The following is a 20826-nucleotide window of genomic DNA, read 5'->3' as shown; positions in this document are numbered from 1 at the left end:
AGGCAACTCTGATATATAGTTCTGCCACTTTTACTGCCTTGAAACCAATTAAGGAGGACAGAATATGCTTTAATTGCTCTATCAGCTACCTATAAAGAAGTGCTGGCACATTGAAGCTTACCCATCTGGGTGGCTGTCAAACCATCCCACCCCTTTTGAATTATTGCCTAATTAATTGAAAATTCACAATTTCTGAGCCCCATTGAGGCAATATGCACTTCTGCTGTATAAACACCCGATTTCATTTTCTTGAAACCATTTGGAGAGGAAGAGTTTAGAGAGTAGATTCCCCTCTTTCAGCTATATATGTCGAATTGCTGCCATATCAAAGCCTGACCCACTTCAGGGGACTATAGATGTTACCCCACTTTTTTTACGATTTTTTGCCAATTCATTGGAAAACTTGCCATTTTGGAGCCCCCATTGAGGCAAAAAAGGTGTTTCTGGTATATAGTAGATCCACTTCTTTATATTATATAGCTGATAGAGGAAAGCCTACTCTTTCCTGTCCAAGTAGTTTCAAGGCGGTAATAGTGGCAGAACTATATATCAGAAATGCCTTTTTGCCTCAATTGGGGCTCCAAAATGGTGAATTTCAAGAGGGGGGGGGGGGGGGAGTAATTTCAACAGTCCCTTGAAGGGAGCAGGCTTTTATTTGCCGGCACTTCTTTATATGTGCCTGATAAGGCAAAACCTATTCTTTCCTCCCTAAGTGGTTTCAAGGCAGTATAAGTGGTAGAACTATATATCAGAACGCTTTTTTGCATAAATGGGGGCTCCAAAATGGTGAATTTTCCAATAAATAGGCGATAATGAAAAAGGGATTGGATGATCTCAACAGCCACCCGGAGGGGGTAGGCTTTTATTTGCCAGCACTTTATATTTGGCTGATAAAGCAAAACCTATTCTTTCCTCCCTAAGAAGTGGTTTCAAGGCAGTAAAAGTGGAAGAACTATAAATCAGAAACGCCTTTTTGCCTAAATGGGGGCTTCAAAATTGTGATTTTTTTCAATAAATATGCAATAATGCAAAAGGCATGGGGTGATTTCAACTGCATCCCGGAGGGGTAGGCTTTTATTTGCCAGCACTTGTTTGTATAGCAAAGCCTACGCTTTCCTATCCAAGTCATTGCAAGAAAATAAAATTGGCTGTACTATATAGTAGAAATGCCCTTTTGCCTCAATTGGTGATTTAAAATGGTGTAATTTCCAATACACAGGCAATAAACATAATATAGAGGTGGAGAGGTTGACTAAGACAGCCCCTGAGAGGGCTAGGTTTCGATGTGCAAGCGCTTCTTAATAATGTGTAGCTGATATACCAAATTGGCTGTATGATATATAGTAGAAATGCCCTTATGCCTCAATCTTGTCAATGGGTGATCCAAAATAGTGAAATTGCCTATAAATAGGCATTATACATGATATGGAGGAAGTGGGTGGGGTGACTTAGACAGCACCTGAGAGGGCTAGCGTTCGATGTGCTGCGCTTATTTATGTAGCTTGTAGAACAAACTCTACTCTTTCAAATCAATAAAATAAATGATAAAGCACAAACGCTTTTTTGCCTCAATATTGGGTCCAAAATGAATTTCCAAATAAATTAGCAATAAGCAAAAGGGGAGGGGTGACTTCCACAGCCCCCCCCCCCCCCCGAGAGGGGTAGGCTTCGATGTGCCACTTCTTTAGATTTAGCTGGTAGAAAAAAGCCTACTCTTTCCTCGCCAAGTGGTTTCAAAGCAATTAAAGTGGATGTACTGTATAACAGAAATGCCTTTTGCCTCAATGGGTGCTCCAAAAAACAGTTAGTTTTCTAACAAATAGGCAATATACAACAACATGATATAGCAACGGGGGGGGGGGGGGAGGACTTCGACACCCCCACCCCCTGAAAATGTTTTATGTAGCTGATAGAGAAAAGCCTACTCCTGACTCTGCAAGTGATTAACTAGTGGAGATAATAGCATTTAAGTTTTAACTATACATTATACATACATGTATTATACATACATGTATTATAAATGTTATACGTATTAATCTATGGAAATGCATACAAAAAGCGACATTTCTGAAATTGAAGTATTCAAGTTTGATACCTTATAAATTTGCTAAAAAGAATGATACAGAGTTGGAATTTCATCCACATGATAATAGTATATCAATAAAGTTTTCAGGAACATTTCAAGGTAATTAATAAATTTTTCATAGAATTATGTAAAATCATGTATTTGTAAAATTTTTAATTTTTGGGAAAAAAATACAAAAAATGCAGTTTTCTACTTAAAATCTCAACCAAATGACCAACTTATCCCCTATAAATAGTACCAAATTGTAGGGAATTTATTTGGCTTTCATATGACACTAATTTTATGGCAATTGAATGCTTATGTCAAAATCTATGTACGAAAATTCAAATTCTCAGAAAATATGGCGGCCATTTTGAAAAAAGCGCCCTCACAGGTTAATTTTCAGGATACAGCCTGTTTACCTCATATATTCATATTCAGCGTAAAAAATTGGTCTAGAGGCACTATATGAAAATTTCTCCTTCTCCAAGTGGCACCTTGCTCAGTTATAACCCGGACTACCAAGTGATATCCAAATGTCTATATTCAGATACACCTTGCACTAAAATGTACATTTCAAGCAAGAATCATCAATGATCTGCATATTTCAAATTCAATTAATGAAACTTACATGACAATTAAAACACATTTTCGCTGTCAATTATGAAGTAGTTTGTAATATTATGAACAGTTCTATGAAACACCTCCCTGCAGAGGTTGGTCAAGAGCCAATACATGTACATGTGATATACTTACAGTACTCCAGGCTGAAGTAAATATGATTTTAACAGATAAAGAAAAATCAGGCTAACAAAACACTGAAAATTTGATCAAAATGGGACAAAACTTTGTTACTTGTTATCCGATTTTGATGAATTTTTTGGCATTTTGCTGTGAATTTTACTTTTACTATTCAGATATAAATATTTTCAGCCCGGAGCATCCTTTTAAGTGGATGTTTCAAATAAAACCCTATCAAAACAAAAAAAAGTAATAAAATGAGCTTTGAACATTCTTGGTAGTGAGATAGGTTCAACTAAACATGCAAGAAAATTGGATGAAAAAAGCAGGTGCTGCATTTAGGAAGTTGAGTATAAGGTCCAACAGTGATAAGCACATCAGTCATCAGATGCTGTGATTTAAAAAGCTCTTTCCCCCTTTTATTTCATCATATGATACCTCAAATCTCTACTTTTCAAAGATATGTGCATATCAAAATCTCACCCAAATCAAATAAGAGATATCGTGATCATATAAGTGGAACGCCTCTGGCAGTCTCGCATGCATTACACGATTCGATATACATGTAGCAGCAGTGCTGGCTTTGAAAACAGCTATTGAATAATTATTCACAAAAGAAAACACTCATATGATGATAAAATACTACTGACTGTATAAGCTATTATTTTCGCGTACAGAATTTTTGGCGAATCGCGGGGGTCCTGACATTTTCGCGGGTTGTTTTAATTTCATGATCAGAGGAAGTACATTTTCTGAATTTCACAATTTCAGAAGCAAAAATAGTGCAAAATGTGTGCAAAAATATCACATGCTCTTCATAACCCCAATGTGACGTGTCTTTTGTACATGAATATGTCCGTGTAAAAATCAGTTACATAGTGTGAAAAAAGAGGTATAAATTTCACTTTTTTGTACCTTTAGATTTGAATATTCATCATGTCACAGTTTGATCTGTAAGAGTAATCTTTGGAAGTTGTTTTGTTAGATTCATTTAAAAAAAAGTTGGTTTCAGTGCAAAAATGTTGAATTTTGTGGACAGATCTTACACCTTCAAAACCTCTGGTCATGTGACTTATGAACATTAATGGGTATGCAAATAGCTGCATGTGTGTGTATAGAGTCAATCAGATGACAATAAAATCAAATTTTTTATGGACAATACATTGTAATATTAAAGTGAGTGAATAAAGATTGATAAACATATGTTAGGAAATAATTTAGGCTCTGATATTGTTTGACATATAAAAAAGTGAAATTCTAGCTAACCTTTTGAATTACTAACCATACTTTTTCAACCTTATTTTTTGTATATTGGATATATAGGTGCTTGTCTCCATATTTTCACACACAGGATGTTTGAAATAGTGAAGCTTTTCTGTTGGGGACATTGGCACCAATTACTAAATGTGTCAATATTTTTGTGCGTTGTTAAATAAGTGGCCGATCGGCAATTCACGGAAATAAAACCTCAGCAAAAATAATAGCTAATACAGTATATCCATCAACCCAACAGGACCTTTGACAATAATCATGTGACCTAAGACGTGTGCAAAACATAACTGATAACCCTTATGTCTAAGTTTCATGAACTACATGCGTAGATCCATAAACTTTTTAAGTTATGATGCCAATTCAACGAATGACCCCAACATGGCAAAAGTTTATTGACCTTTGATCTCGGTCATGTGACCTGAAACTCGCACGAGATGTTCAGGGATACTTAATTGGCTCTTGTGTCAAAGTTTCATGAACTAGATCCATAAAATTTCAAAGTTATGATGACAATTCCACAAATACCTCCAACATGGTCAAAGTTCGTTGACCATAAGTGACCATTGACCTTGGTCATGTGACCCAAAACTCAGGCAGAATCTTCAGTGATAGAACTGATACACTATTACCCTTATGTCTAAGTTTTATGAACTAGGTCCATATCAAAAACTTAACCTTGGTTAAGATTCAATGTTAACGACGTCGCCGCCATCGGAAAAGCGGCGCCTATAGTCTCTATCTGCTGTGCAGGCGAGACAATAAAACCATTCTCACATGAATATAAAACTAAGAAAAAAGGTTGTACATTGAAATCCCACTTATTAATTTGTAAACAGGCCACTTTTCCCTCAAATAATGCATATTATTTCAAAATACTGTAAGTCTGCTATTTCATATATGATTCAATTATTTTGTTTGTTTTATTGTTACTACTGCTTAAGTTTACTCCAGTTTATCAATCATTATATCCTACATAAATTAAATCATGTATGCTGATTGGTTCAATTAGCATCATGTGACCAAACATATTCTCGCTATTTTGTGATGATGTTGAAAATCAAACGCCCACTGAAGAAAAAATGCTATTCCGCGACGTCAATAATGGAATAGTGCACTATTCCATCATTGGTGTTACAGATCATGACGGCGCAAGCACTAATACACATTCTGTGTGCTGAGCGTGTGGCTTCAGAAAAAGTAGGTCAGTCAGCGCAGCAGGGTTATCTTGATTCAGATTAAAAAAGGATGAACTACGAGTACAACTAGATTTTCAAGATTTATGATTGCTATAACTTGTTAAAGTAGGATATAAAAAAAATATCCTAGGCCTTTATTTCGAAAGTATGAAAGGAAAAATGAACTTTATGCATGTATAAACTACAACCCATTGGATTTTAGTTACAGATACTTTGACAGTGCATAAATTGAAACAAAGATTTAAAGCACTAAAGAACATGGTTCCAAAGTACTAGTGGAATATTATTATTTTCATTATGAATATTAATATCTGCTCAACATATTTTTTTAAATTCTTGTATCAATACAGAAATTTGGCAAGCTATAACATATAGAAATAACAGAAATTAATTGGAAGATTTTGCATTAAAATGCATGTACAATTACAATTAGAAACACTTCAATTGAAAAGATTGCAGTATGGGCTTGTATAGGAAGCTAATGCAAACAGAAATGTGTTAGCTCAGGGAAGGCATAGAAGACTTTAATCTGAAAGCTGCTTCAAAACCATATTGATGCCTTATTGCCTGAGAACAATTAGATCCGTGTGGCATATCTATTAAAATGTATAATGGTGGGATTTGAACACTAGATTTAAGAGTAAAAAACACCTCTGTGAAAACAATCCCAAAATATGCCAAACTTCAACAAACTGAACATTCATTCATTTCTAATATATATTCATAAAAGTTAATTTCTTACACATTAACGTACACATGCATTCATTTTTTTAAATTAAAATGAATCAATGATAGAAACGAATAACTGGCTTAATTTTCAAGATGATCAGTTAAAAATTGAGAATGAATAATATTTTTGTTGAACATTTGACAACATATATAAAATTCCAGTTGCTTATAATTTGAATTGGGAGTAATCTTCAGCTACGATACATAGACATTAAGATTCAAATCACAGGAATGTACTGGACAACAATTTGGCCCGAATTCACAAAGGTGGTTTTGAAAACCCATGGTTGAGTCCATGGTTTATGCAGATTTCCTGTATAAATTACGCTTAATTTAGCGAGTGAATAAAAAATGTCCAATGCCGATGCATGCTTTTGTCAGTGTGACAAATTGACGCCTGTTGCCATGGTTATCCACGCTATTTTATTCATGAGTCCACTGTTGTTATTCATGAGTCCACTCTTCAAACAGTGGACTCATGAATAAAATAGCGTATCTAACCATGGTAATTTATACAGGAAATCTGCATAAACCATGGACTCAACCGTGGATTTTCAAAACCACCTTTGTGAATTTGGGCCATTCAGTTTCCAAAACTTACAATTGACAGTCAATTTGTGAGACTGGTAAATTTCAATAAGCTCTTGATAAGATCTGGTTATCAATTCATTAATAACCCTTTGAACCCGATAAGCCAGAATACCGGCTTCACCGTAAACATGCATATACCCGAAAAAGCCGGAATACCGGCTACAAGTCATATGACTCAAAAGCAAGGGTTTTTAGATATCAGGTGACCTTTTAAAATTGATGTCATCTTAGAGATATTCAGTCGATAACTTCAGTTTTTATTTTCATTGATAAATGGTTTTTATTTGTAAGGTTTTAGCATAAAAAATTACAGAATTTACTACCCAACCATTACCAAGGAGGCTCATGCGATGATACACAGCGAGTCATATATGGACTATGCGTAAGCTATTGGTGAATTTCATTTCTGTCAGCAGTGATTTTGAGACAAAATTTTAGATTATCGTTAGTACGGGAAGCTACAGAGTATCAGCCGGGCAAGGCAGGGTACCAGCGGAATGAGGTGCCGTTTGGAATAGCTGGGCTTGAATCATGAGAATAATTGTATTTCTTCATAAGCTTAATATTTTCAAATAATTCAGGGCGAGGGTCACAACCGTCCCAAATAATTCAGGGTTCAAAGGATTAAAGGATGGGATGTTCTAATCAAGGTCAAGTTTTATGCAACAGGTTCAGGACTAATTTGTCAATACCAATTACCATCAGAAGTCTGATTCCTTGAATTATCAGATGTCTACATAGCATTTCCAGATTCTACAAAATCATACTCTCTGGAGAGTATCAAGTTATGAATATATCAATGAATAACTTTTTCATGCTATTACCAAATGGGTAGCTGCAAAAGCGGCTCACTTATTTCCAGCCAATGTTCAAAGGTCTGTGAAGCAAATGAATACTATCTTCACCACAAGGAAATACATTGTAAATAAACAACTTAAAAAACAAGAGCTGCTAAATCCAGTAGAAACTCTTTCATATAAAAAAAACACACCATTTAATGAGATCTCATGTTTACAGGTCGTTGTCTATGATAATTCTTGATCCGTATACTGACAGGTGAGTACCATTGTGATCAGGTAGCAGCCATCACACCAACTGTATAGGAGATCTTTGCATGTCAATCAGAGTCTGTGTCCATGCAGTCATCACTAAATGCATGGTCTTTGTCCTTGGGCCTAGTGTCATGAAAAAAAAAACATACCATGTGCAATCAAAGCTAATAATTTACTAAAAATATATCTAAACAACTACCTACCGTATGCGGAATATTTGTTTTTGTTTGGGATTTGTTTTCCTGATTCTGAGAATTAGTGATTGAGGAAGAAAATTTGTTCAATTAGAAACATCAGTAATAAGCACATTTACAATGTTATGATTATTACAATTATTTTAACTCTAGATAATGGAATTGGTGTAACATTTCTGTCTTATATCAATTAAACTATTTAAAAAGGAATCAAATGCAAATGCGATCAAAAGGCACACTTTTTTTTTTTAAGAACAAAGCAAAATAAATAACATCAAAAGGATTACTAAAAATAATCTGATCTATCTAAATAGTCCTGGGGTATTTTGATTCTTTTTACCCCAAGCAGTATTAGGGTTAAACTTTAATACTGGACTAAATAAAGCATATATATACAGGTGAATCTGCAAAATCAAAATTTCTTTGGATCACATAAATATTCAACTTGGGTGAGAGTTGACTTAAGGCAAAAACACAAGCTCTTCTGGTCTGAAAAAAAAACTGCTTCCCTATCATGAGGGATATTTGATTCATGGTAAGTTTATTTATGCAGACTCAACTGTATATTGTATTATTCATATATATGAGTATTCTAATCTATCTCAAACTTTATGCAAGCATATCACATTTTTTTTACTCAAGAGTTAAAATATCTAAGATATAACTTTTTAAACAAACTAGTGACCACTGGTGATTTCTTATCAGAGATGGATGAACTGAAATAAAAGAAAAAATGTGCTAATAATTCAGTGTCACCAAAGACTGAGTATCCACCACTTTAAGATCCTATTTCCTTATAAATGTCTAAACTTTTACATTATACTACATTTCAAACCTTTAACAAAGTACAACTTACTATGGAAATAATAGTACTTGAGAAGGATTTTTTCAATTTTCTTGCTTGAATTTCTTGGCCTGTAACATTATAATGTTGTTGCGTGGGTGCAGCCATTTTATTCTGTTTGTGACTCGGTTACTAAGTAATTAAGATTCGCAAACAGACCAAACAAAATTACATGTTACAGGTTGATGAATTCAAGCAAGAAACTAACAAATCCTGCATGGGAAATCTTATTCAACAGTTCTACATAACTAATAATATAATGATATCACATGAAACTCTAAGAAAATCTAGTTCTAAAACTGGTTGATTGTCAGTCTTTGACAGAGCTGTAAATTTCTAATGCATTTCATTATTTCAGTGGTCCATCAGTCGAGAGTAAATTGCACTGGTGACCAGCAGCACCAATCAGGCAATGGTGGATTCAGTTTGATTGAGCTCCAATGTTTGTATGGTGCCTTATGAGGAATTCATTACCTATTGTTATAAACCAATGTTTATTCTTGATGAGAAAATCACAGTACATGGCAATGCATATATAATATATAGGATTAATATGCTCACCTGTCTTGTTCTTGTTCCCCATCAGAGATGTCCATGTCATCACCATGAGGTGGGATAGGTTGGTGTGGTATCACTGGGTAAGATGGAGCACCTAAAACAGGTATCCTCTGAACATCCTGAGGCACAGAAACAGGTGCCTTCTTCCAGGAGGAAGACTTTGAATCGGACTGCTGACGTAGAGCTTTGCCATACTCTGGAGGGACATCATCATTATCCACTTCATCATCGTCATCAACATTTTGATGCCTGTTTGCTTGTCCATACTCTGGAGGAATCTCATCATCATCATCATCTGAGTCTTGCTTCTTCAAAGCTTTGCCATACTCTGGAGGAATACTGCTGTGTGCTTTCCTGTTTGCACTGCCATATACTGCAGATATTGATCTGGATGATTCTCGCTTATGCTTTGAAGATTCCGTTCTGGAGCTTTCCCATCTATGTTGACGGCTCTCATTCTTTTTGTTTGAAGAGTCTGTGCTTGGCAATGGAAGATTACTGGTCCCACTGATCTTTTTAACACCATCTTTTGACTTGCTCTGGTCAATAGTTTCAAATCCTTGCCTAGACTGAAGCAATGAACGAGCACGCTCCCACCAATCTTCTCCTAGCCTTGATTCTTCTTCAGTTTCTTCCTCAGTTTCTTCAGGCTGTTTCTCTTTTTCAACAGTTTGTTCTTCAGGAGTTTCAAGCTCCATATCATCACTGTCATTATCAGGAGTTGCTAAAGCCATATCATCCCCATCGCCATCTTCATCATCATCATCATCATCATCATCATCATCATCATCATCATCTATCTCACCTTCCTCTTTCTCTTCAGCCTCAACCTGCTCCACTTCATCTGATTTTTCTCCATCCAAATTCACTAATCCTTCCTCTGCTGCCCGCTTCAACAAATCCCTTGCCAAACTAGATCCTGAAAAAATATCACGTCCAAATGCACTTTCTGGTGATTCACTTGACTTTCTTTTCTCTTTATCCTCCTCCTCCTCTCGACTTTGCTCTTGTTCTTGTGTTTCCTCCTTGTTATCTACACTTTCTACATGGGATTCTTCATTCACAGCTGGTTCTTGGTCAGTCTCTTTCTGCTCTGAAACATCATCTCCAGGATTAGGTGATACTTCAGTCGGTACAATGTCAACATATTCATCCTTTCCATCAATTTCAGTAGAGTTAGCAGATTCATTTTGAGCCAATTCTTTATCGACTTCATCTGTTTGTATGACATGCTGTTCTGATTTTTCTGTTGTAACTTCACTAGTGTCCATATCACCATTTTCCTTGGCTTGCTCTGCTTTGCTTTCATTCACCATATCTTTCTCATCTGTTTTCATATCAGTCACAGGCTCACTAAGTCTGTTTTCTTTATCATCTGTAAGATAACAGATATAAGAAGGAAATAGTAGCAGCCATATACCGAAGAGGATTACTGGGGTCAAGTTAGAAATATATTATTACATTTTCCTTGAAAAGAAATGTCCAAGGAGATATATATATATTACAGCTTTCAGTTATTTTTTTTTACTTCAAAAGTGCATGAACAGCTGTGAAAATGAAAACAAATATAGACATCATTCAGGGAATATGTTGCACTTTCAAATCAACTAAAGTTAATTTCATAATTTCTTTCCCCTTTCACTTCACAATAACTCTCTGCTACATAAATATGATTTCTTAAACAAGACTGAAACTAAACAATTACTCTGACATTCATGTCCCAATGCAACATTTATTGCTTTAATCTTATGCTTATCATGTTTGTAGTAGACCAAAGTTTTGACTTCAGTAATCATACAACAATTTTGAACTTTAGGCAATATGATATTGCATCTTTACATGCTTGTATTCAATAATCATATCCAAATCATGATCAGAAAGGTCATTTAGTTTGCAGTGGACTTAGCATAGAGCAAATATCCATAACATATTAATAAACAGTTGTCCTATTTATTGAATGGTACATGTAAAACATTTAAGGGCTACTGCGTTTTACCTGATTTAGGTGTTTGAGAAGCCTTCTTTGATTCATTCTCCATTTCTTTCTTAAGCTGTGCCGCACTCTCAGAATCTTGCATGAGAAACACTAGTTTAAGCTTGTTATAGAGATATTCTGCCTTCTTGCGAACTGCATCACTAGACTTGTACTTACGCACCTGTTAATAAAATCAAGATTTCAAGGTCGCTATGATTGGTGTGATAAAACATACCTTAACATAGCATTTAATAGATATCCTTGGTGCAAATGTCGACCAAGATTAGAGTAAAAGGAAATTATTCAAATGATTTTTTTTGGTTGTCTATATTAGAGGATTTATTAATAATCAAATAAGGGGTTACATAAATAAATTCAATTCAAATTTATATTTCCACATCTGATCAAAAGACAAGTACAAATTCATATGCAGATAGATATATATAATAAAAACATTAAAATGAAACATATTCAGTTCGAAATCCCAATCAAATCAAAAGTTACACAATGTATCATAAATTTTGAAATAACAACTGTCACAGTAATAACAAAAATCATATAAAGTTGCTTAAATTTTCCTTACATAAATGTCAACAAGCTCTCAGGCAAAGAAATAATACAAATGATAGTGTCATATATTTTTACACATTTAGTATCATTGACCTCTTCTATTTTCCCCTTATAATTCAGCATTTCTGTGACCAATTATAAAATATAATAAATATGTAATTAATTTTATATGACAATCGTTCATTATATCCAGACAACAGAAAATGTTGACTAAGTCATATTCATCATTTTTTTTAAATCAAAGAAATTCTTTTAATTCAATTTCCATAAATAAGGTGACAAGTTGCCAAGTGACATATTTGGTGTTTTGGAAATCTGAACTTTATGCCATCCAAACTATAATAAAGCTAGTGTGAAGTCTAACATAAGATGCACTGAATAAAAAAAAAGAGTAGAGTCTACTGTACAATATTCGGTAGCCAACTGAAATCTTAATGGCTTAAAAAGACAATATTTACGGAAATTGGAAACCAAAAATATCACACAATGCCCCCCATTAAATTATCCATACATTAATTACCTTTTTTATTGTCTGCACAAAGTCAACATGTTTTTTTAGAAGACTAGGTGTCAAGCGATCAACTATCTGGTCGATGTTTGCCATAATCTGCAAGCTACGTGCTGGCTCCTAGAAAAAAAAATCAACATAAAAGAGATTTGTCTCCCTTATAACAAAAAAGTTGCAGCAATGAATATGTTATGCATTAAATCACTTTTCAATTAATTTTTTTTTCATTTCTTGGTGGAAAAAATTTGAAATTAATATATTTTCATATATTCAAATCCAAATAAGTTCTGATATCACATCATCTGCTTGCTCATTGCATATTCATGAAGACATACAACTGTTTCATAAAAATAATTCAAATCTTTAAAATGTCATAAATTAGTTATTTCTTGTCCAACTTTGATGAAATTTTCAGTGTTCAGTGTTTTGAGAGCGTTGTTGGCTCAGTCGGTAATGCGTCTGCCCGTCGAACCAAAGATCATGGGTTCGAGTCCACCCCGGGCGGATGACTGAACGCCTCTCCCATATTTCATAGATGCAGGCTGTGTTACAATGGAAAACACTCCGTCCCTCGGATAGAACGTTAAATGGAGGCCCTGTGTAGAGGAGAGTCACCATCTTTGCACGTTGAGAACCCACTGCACTATTCGTATAATAGTAGGGGGAAACCCCGGTGTAGTGGTCCACCTGCACTCCCCCCAATCAGTTATACGGGAGGAGAGACCTGCGGGTCAGTGATTCAGTTCGCTTTTCGCCTCCCAGGCACAGGTGACGCCAAACAAATAATATTAATCTGATTTTACTTTATCTGTTCAAACCATACTATTTTCAGCCTGGATACCCCTGTAATAAGGTTTTAGTTGGACAGAGTAGTAATTACAAAACAATCGAATTCATGAAAGAAACACTGTTGAGTTTCATGTCTGAGAAAGAACAATGTAGATTATGACTCAACAAATAATTAATATTCCTTAAAAAAACTTTATCTCAAACTAAGATGCTCCAATCATGTATATATAATATGAATGTTTTATACTAATATGAATATTATGTAATGTTGAAAATGATGTATATATATATGAATAAAATCAAAATCAAAATCAAATTACACAATAAAAATACTCACTGGATTATCGAGTGCAAGTGACTGCTTGAGGCTCACATGGTAAGTTTCAATTTTTTCTTCGGTTTCTGAAATAAAAAATGTCAAAATTGATTGATTGGTCAATAAAATACCATTACAAATTGAAGGGGTTCTTCTAATTAACTGTGATGGGCACATACATTAATCATCTCCTCTGATAGAATAGAAAAATTATGATATTTTCCATTTTTCCAGAACCCCCCCCCCAAAAAAAATAACAAGTGGAGTGCCTCTGGCAGTCTTGCCTGCATTAAACGATTCAATATAGCGGCAGTGCCGACTTTGAAAACTACTATAAAATGATTATTAAAAAAAACGCCATTCATATAATATATATATGATATAGTTCATTGACCCTAAATGACATTTGACCTTGATCACGTGATAGAAGACTAGTCAGTGATACTTAATTACCCCTATGTCCACATTTCATAAACTATATCCATAAAATTTTAAAGTTATGATGGCAATTCAACAATTACCCCCAAAATAGCCAAAGTTCATTGACCTTAACCCTAACTAGGCCGGGCTTTTTTTGATGTTCTGTGGCCGGGGGGGGTTGATTCAACCCCCCCCTGAGATCTCGGTCGCCGATCGCGCGAGCGCCGCAAAAATTTGCACGCTGGTAGTGTGCGATGTAATCTACAAGGCTGTATGGTAAAATTTTCCAAAATAATGAGATTTTATTTTATATGAATTAATTATGCTAATTTATGCATAAATCATACTTTTTGCTCTAATTCACTAAATAAAGCTCCTAGAATGCTAATTTTTGGTAAAAATATTCTTTGTAGCATTCTTAACAATGGCAATTGAAAAAAACTTCGGTTTGGAAATCAATTTCTTATGTATTTTATTGTTTTATGAATTTCTTATGTATTTCCATGTTTTTCAACCTTTTGTTTTTCTTTGTTTTTTTCACCAGATTTATTGCACAACCTTTTTGAAGCATAATTATCCTAAAATCAATTGCTTTCAGCTATTTAAAGTAAAAATAATCATATCTTTATGAATAAGATGAGAAAACTCAATTTGCATTGACTTTGTACACAAAATCACGTTTTGGAACAATTTTTGGTCTGACATGCACTTACAAAATGTTGCGTAATTTCCAAACCGCGTACCTGAGCGTCGTAAATTTGGTCTCAAAAGATGCGCGAGACTTAAAAGTATAAACTCTGCGAGTGGCGCGGTCAAAAAATTTCGCGCGGCGGAATGATCGCAGAAAATGTTGAGGGGGGGGTTGATTCAACCCCCCCCGGCCATTTTAGGGTTAAATGACCTTTGACTTTAAACATATGACCTGAAACTCACATGGGATGTTCAGTGAAAATTGATTACTCTTATGTCTAGGTTTTATGAACTAGATCCATAAACATTCAGATTTATGATGGTCAATTCAACAAATAACCCCAACATGGCCAAAGTTCATTGACCTTAAATGACCTTTGAAATTGGTCATGTGACATAAAACTCACACAAGGTGTTCAGTGATACTTGATTACTCTTATGTCTAAGTTTTATGAACTAGATCCATAAACATTCAGATTTATGATGGTAATTCAACAAATACCCCCAACATGGTCTAAGTTCATTGACCTTGGTCATGTGATACGAAACTTGAACGGGACGATCAGTGATACATGATGACTCCTATGTTCAAGTTTTATGAACTAGATCCATAAACTTTCAAAGTTAAGATGGTAATTCAACAAATACCCCCAACTTAGCCAAAGTTTGTTGACCCTAAATGCCCTCTGACCTTAGTCATGTGACCTGAAACTCAAGCAGGATACTCAGTAATACTTCATTAACCTTATGTACATGTTTCATGAACTAGGTTCATATACTTTCTAAGTTATGGTGACATTTAAAAAACTTAACCCTAGGTAAAGATTTTGATGTTGATTTCCCCAACATAGTCAACGTTAATTGACCCTAAATTGCCAGAGACCTTGGTCATGTGACCAGATACTCAGGCAAGATGTTCATTAATACTTGATTAACTTTATGTCAAAGTTACTTGAACTAGTTCCATAAACTTTCTACATTATGATGTCAATTCAAAAACTTAATCTTCATTTAAGATTTGATGTTGACGCCGCTGCAAAAGAGACGCCTATAGTCTCGCTCTGCTATGTAGGCAAGAAAAAAATCATTTAATTTGATCAAAATTTATATGATTGAAACAACAAATCAAAATTGTGTGTTGACGTAGTTTGTAAGTCACAAGTCAATGAAAGCAATAAGATTAAAGTAAGTCATCCTGAATTGTCATAATTGTGAATGAAAAATCTTCATTTATTCTATTGTAATTCAATTTGTGAAAGTTTCTTATTATCTCCTCTTATTCAGAGGAAAGGTCATAATATTATAGTATCATCAAGAAAATTAAATTAGTAACTACAGTGCTTTCCAAAAAAAAAAAACACAGTTTATAACAGTATTGAATTCATATCATTTACCTTTATACTTGTCTTTCAAAAATCTGCAAGAAAAAAAATCAAGGCTTGAAACATACATGAAGCAAAGCAATTCTTCATTGTGAATAATTGGAATGCTATATTTTCTTTAAAATGTCAAATTCTGAAAGTCATTAAACAAAATAATACTTCTTTTAAAGCTGTTAGGTTATGTCTCTCAGTCATCTCATTAATTTCTACCATTCAGTGTTACGGTTTTCAATGAGCTGATGGTGAGTTATGTAGAAATTGGACTGAATAGACCGGTTTACTAACATATTCAAATTTTATGCATACCAGTTTAACAAAGGTTGCCTCTAACAACCGGAAAGCTTGCCCGAGGTTTGCCCGACATAGCAACAACTAATGTGTGCAAAGTGGATTCCAAGTATTGAAATACCATTGATAGGTACAGGTTAATGGAATATCTCGTTACTAGGCCCCGAGGGAATAAACATCCATATATTTGACTACATTAGTAAACCGGTCTATTGCTGAACATTCTTATAATTCAAATCCTGAAAGCAAGAGGTAAATACTGAGTAGAAAATGTTTATTCATCTTGATGAAATAAAACCAATGCAATATTTAAACTAATGTTGTAACCCGCAAGTGAAAACCCGAACCGTACCGTCCCGTATAATCCAATAATTTGCAAGCGGGACCCGCTGACCCGTCGGGGTTTTAACCTGCGAGTCAATTTATCTTTGAAAATAATGAAAAATATTATTTCTGCAATCCCCACACTATACAGGCTCAAATCAGGAAAATATATGCCAACTACTAACCTAGCCTAGAGTGAATTTACTTACAATTTGCAAATTTGCCTTTTATTCCGGAGAGAAAATGTTTTTTGGGGTGACTTTGTACCACGAAATGGGTCCGCTCTGATCTCGAAACTGAAAGCATTACGCAATTAACTCCTCTGAGTGGAGCCGCAGCTCAGCGCGCACTAGCTAGCCCAGGCTGCCCAGCAAAGATCGGCAATGTTGTTTTTCAGTCCAGGTCGGTCGACACGGCGACTCACAACAATCATAATTACAATATTCAATTCTATGGGACCTCGTCTGTAAAGTAATCAAATTGAAATAAATACCAGGATAATGATACAGTCAATTTTTTCTTCTTGTATATCTCCATATTATTTCCTTCTGTTTTTGTATTTCTTCCAATTCTTTGTAAACTAATACAAACGTGCACGAGGGCGCCCATGAACTTACGTAAACAGCTCGTGTTACTAGTGCTTAGCTAGGCTTTTATTTATTTTTTATCTCTCTTGATCGATCGGTCAAGAGAGAGGTATTTGCAAGAAACTTGCAATCCAATTTTACATCTTCAGAAATCTTAAAGACTTTCAATCAATTGTACATCGGAAAAATTAAGAGATCTGGGCATTCAGGGTGCGGGGGCTCCAGTTTTCATCAGAAAATGTGTGAAATAACGAAAAGGAGGGTTAGTTAGCCACTAGACTAGACCAGCTTAGCATGTCTTCAAAAAATTACAAAAAAGGGCAGCTAACACTCTGACCTGACGGCACGCTCTATCAGGTCATGACCTAATTTGGTAATCCAATTTATAAGCAAACAACTGCCTCACTGCCGTGCACCGCAAATCCCTCGAGCTCAAACAGCGAGCGTTGCCGTGGAAACGGGCTCGACTCGCCCCACTCCAAGTCATAAAGCAATCCTTTCTCTACCACGTGGCCTATCACTCGCTCCTTGCCAGACATGATTACGCAATGTATTCTGGCTTCTGTCTACATGCTCCGAACACATCCCCTCCCCTCTCTCTCTCTCCCCCTCTCCCAGTCGTAAAACATTCCTTTCTCTGACTGCGCTGCACTGGCGCTCCTTTGAAAGAGCAACTCGATGTATTATGTCGAACTGTCTCAGTCCGGTTCACTGTTCACAAGACAAAAATACGCCGGCATTTTTTAAAAGGAAATATCTACGTCTCTAAAAGAATCCGCCACGTAAGAAGCACATGATCCTTACTCAATTTTCATTGTTAATGTTTTTATTATGCGTTGTTACTTCTCCCTTTTTTTGGTATGACGGTCCGCGGGTTTGAGAATGAACTCGGCCCGGCCCGCAACCCGCGATCGGGGGCATACCGGCAGGTTAACCCGTACCGCAACGGGTGCGGGTTACAACATTAATTTAAACTTTTGCGGCACAAGTAAAAACATTTGATCTCTTAGTTTTATATGATTAACAAGAAATGAATTTCCTCACCCTTCTTTTACTTTCTTCCGTTCAAGTTCCTTTGCCTTGAAGGCAGCTAATTCTTTTTTCCTCTTCTGTGAAATAATGAAAAGGTAAATAAACAATATATACAAAAATTTAGCGATGTATTTTCATTGATGACATTGTCGGTCATTCAGGTCAAATTGATGACAAAAGACTAGTCTATTTCATACATGTAATGTATGTATACATTAATCAGGCAAACTGATATGAATGGTCAGTCTCCTATTTGTTTACATTTCCTCTATCAAATGAATTAAAACCAACTACAAGGACATCTTGAAGTTGAATGAAGAGATGAAACCCAAGGAGGCATTATAAAAGGCGGGGGGATAAGAGGTGTCTTTCATCAAGACGGTTATTAGTTGAGACTTGTAAGCATGTGTGTGGGTGTTTCCCCCCCCCCCCCACAGAAATATATAGATAAAAAACTTTGATAACTAAAATAAAATAAAAGTAATCAATTTCTTTTAACAAATAAAAAAATAAAAACATTAAAAAAAAAATTAAATGATGATCTCTTTTATCGATCACATTTCATTGGTGAAGAACAGTAACAAAATAAAAATACACAGAAAGAAATCAAGCATAGAGAATTTATAGTTATCACACAAAAGAATTTGCAAATTGCCTACTAGTACATACCAAATAACAAACTTTGCCATTTTTCTTGCTTACAATTTAACGAAAGGCAAATAAGATAACTTAAAATAATTTTTTTGTAATAAAGAAAATATTTAAAACAAGGGGAAAATAACAAAAATTAACCCACCTCTTCTTGTTTTCTTTTCATTTCTTCTTGTTTCCTTTTGGCTTCAGCTTTCTTTCTCTCCTCTTCTTTCTTTTTAGCTTCTTCCCGCTTCTTCTTCATCTCCAATTCTCTTCTCTTTTCATCTTGTTTCTTCTTTAACTTTTCTTCTTTCTTCTTTTCCTTTTCCTCCTGTTTCCTCTTCTCTTTTTCCAAACGTTTCCGCTCTTTTTCCTTTTCCTTCTCTTCTTTTCGCTTCATTCTGTCAGCTTTTGAATCTTCATCCTTATCATCATCACCTTCATTCTGTTGATCTTTGTTTTGGTCCTCTTCTTCTTCCTCCTCTTCGGATTCAATCTTTTGTTTTAAATTTCCTTCACCCTTTTCTTTTTTCTTTGGTGCTATTTCTTTCTGGATTTCATCGTCACTTGACTGTGGTTCTTTTTTCACCTCTTCTATCAATTCTTCTTTTGCAGCCTTCAATTTTTCTTCACTCTCAGAAGACTTTCTCTTCTTTTTCTCTTCCTTCTTTTTGGCCTTCTCAAGTTTTTCTTTCTGTTCATCTAAACGTTCTCTTTCTCTCATCTGTTTTAGCTGTTCTTGTTCTTGCTTTTTCTTCATTTCTTCAATCTTCCTTTTTTTCTCTTCATCTTTTTTCTTCCAGGATGAATGGAAGTCTGGTTCACTGTCACTGGTGTTAACATTAAAAGAAAAGAAAAATAACATTAAAAGAAAAGAAAAATAAATCAATAAATCAACCAAAACTTAAATCATTATATTTCTTAACACAAATAAAGATTCACATTAGGGATAGATTACAGATGAGCTCAATCAATTTTTAACAAAATAAGTTAATGAATGACATGTACTAATAAAGAACAATAAAATATAGAGTAGTCAATAAAATATTTCCTAATACAATGGAAATTCCCATGGCAATAGTGGTATAATTCTATACTAATGCAATACTATTCATTTTGCCCATGTAACTTGTCCTGGGGAGCATTTCATCAACATTTTTGTCCGACAAGTTCTTTCATGAAACGCTCCCTGGTTTACATACGATATAATGCTCAAATGGTGCAAATGTACCCAGATGTTAGAAGAGATCTTCATATTACACCTCATCAAAGCGCGCAAGTTATGCCAGTCCAAATGATCTCATCAAGCATCAGTTTATAACCATGTCTTAATTTGCTCAAAATTAAACTGTGTATGAGTATATTACCTTGACAATGTATCACTTAATGAATCTAATGCTGGCTTAGGAGGTGGCTTCTTTTTGGCACTTGATTTGGGAGTTGCTCTGGGTTTCTTCTCTGCAAGTACAAAAGTATGAAACAAAAGTGATTGTTGTGTGGTAATTTTTTAAGTAGTAAATGTATTGATATGTGGTAAATTGTTAATTTACTTTATGTACAATAGAAGTTGAATAGAGTTAACCCTATCTAGGCCAGGAAGGGGGGGGGGGGGGCTCTGAGGCCACCCCTCGACTTTTTGTGCAATACATGTATTTTTGGAATCAGAAGAGCTTTCGCCACGATGTTTCGCTACATTTTTCCTTCAAGCCTCTCGCATCTTTTAAAGAAAAACAATGAGAAACAAAGAAATACATAAGAAATAACAATATTATACATGATAAATTGATCTCATATCACATTTTTTAAAATGTGCATTTGCTAAGAACTTAACGAAGAGATTCTACACCAAATTTTAGGACATTTTGAGATTTATTTAGGAAGTAGGAGCAAAAAGTATTACTTTGCATACTAATTATGCATAAATTAGCATAATTAATAAATAGCAATTTTCATGAAATTAATAACTACACAATTTTGAAGCCATGTTCCAGGCAACGTGTGAGCCAATATTTTGCCGGTTAGTGTGGTTGACGGCCGAGATCTCAAGGGGGGGGGGGGGGGGCTTCCAAA

At 35.0% G+C, this 20826-nt stretch overlaps 1 protein-coding gene across 1 annotated transcript in view; it reads right to left on the bottom strand.

Annotated features, from left to right (window-relative positions):
• Positions 1-5367: 5367 nt before the first annotated feature.
• Positions 5368-20826, bottom strand: part of LOC129256848 (hepatoma-derived growth factor-related protein 2-like) — a 39187-nt gene continuing 23728 nt past the window's right edge. Inside the window, exons 9-17 of the mRNA XM_054895041.2 lie at positions 20124-20214; positions 18920-19586; positions 18136-18200; positions 15905-15927; positions 13422-13486; positions 12308-12415; positions 11239-11398; positions 9246-10617; positions 5368-7769 (exon numbers count right to left, since the gene is read on the bottom strand). Coding sequence (XP_054751016.2) covers positions 7712-7769; positions 9246-10617; positions 11239-11398; positions 12308-12415; positions 13422-13486; positions 15905-15927; positions 18136-18200; positions 18920-19586; positions 20124-20214 — 2609 coding nt within the window. The 3' untranslated portion in view covers positions 5368-7711. The remainder of the gene's footprint in view (positions 7770-9245; positions 10618-11238; positions 11399-12307; positions 12416-13421; positions 13487-15904; positions 15928-18135; positions 18201-18919; positions 19587-20123; positions 20215-20826) is intronic.

Source organism: Lytechinus pictus, chromosome 3, assembly GCF_037042905.1.
Source record: "Lytechinus pictus isolate F3 Inbred chromosome 3, Lp3.0, whole genome shotgun sequence".
NCBI lineage: Eukaryota > Metazoa > Echinodermata > Echinoidea > Temnopleuroida > Toxopneustidae > Lytechinus > Lytechinus pictus.
This window is presented reverse-complemented; position numbering and strand designations above follow the sequence as displayed.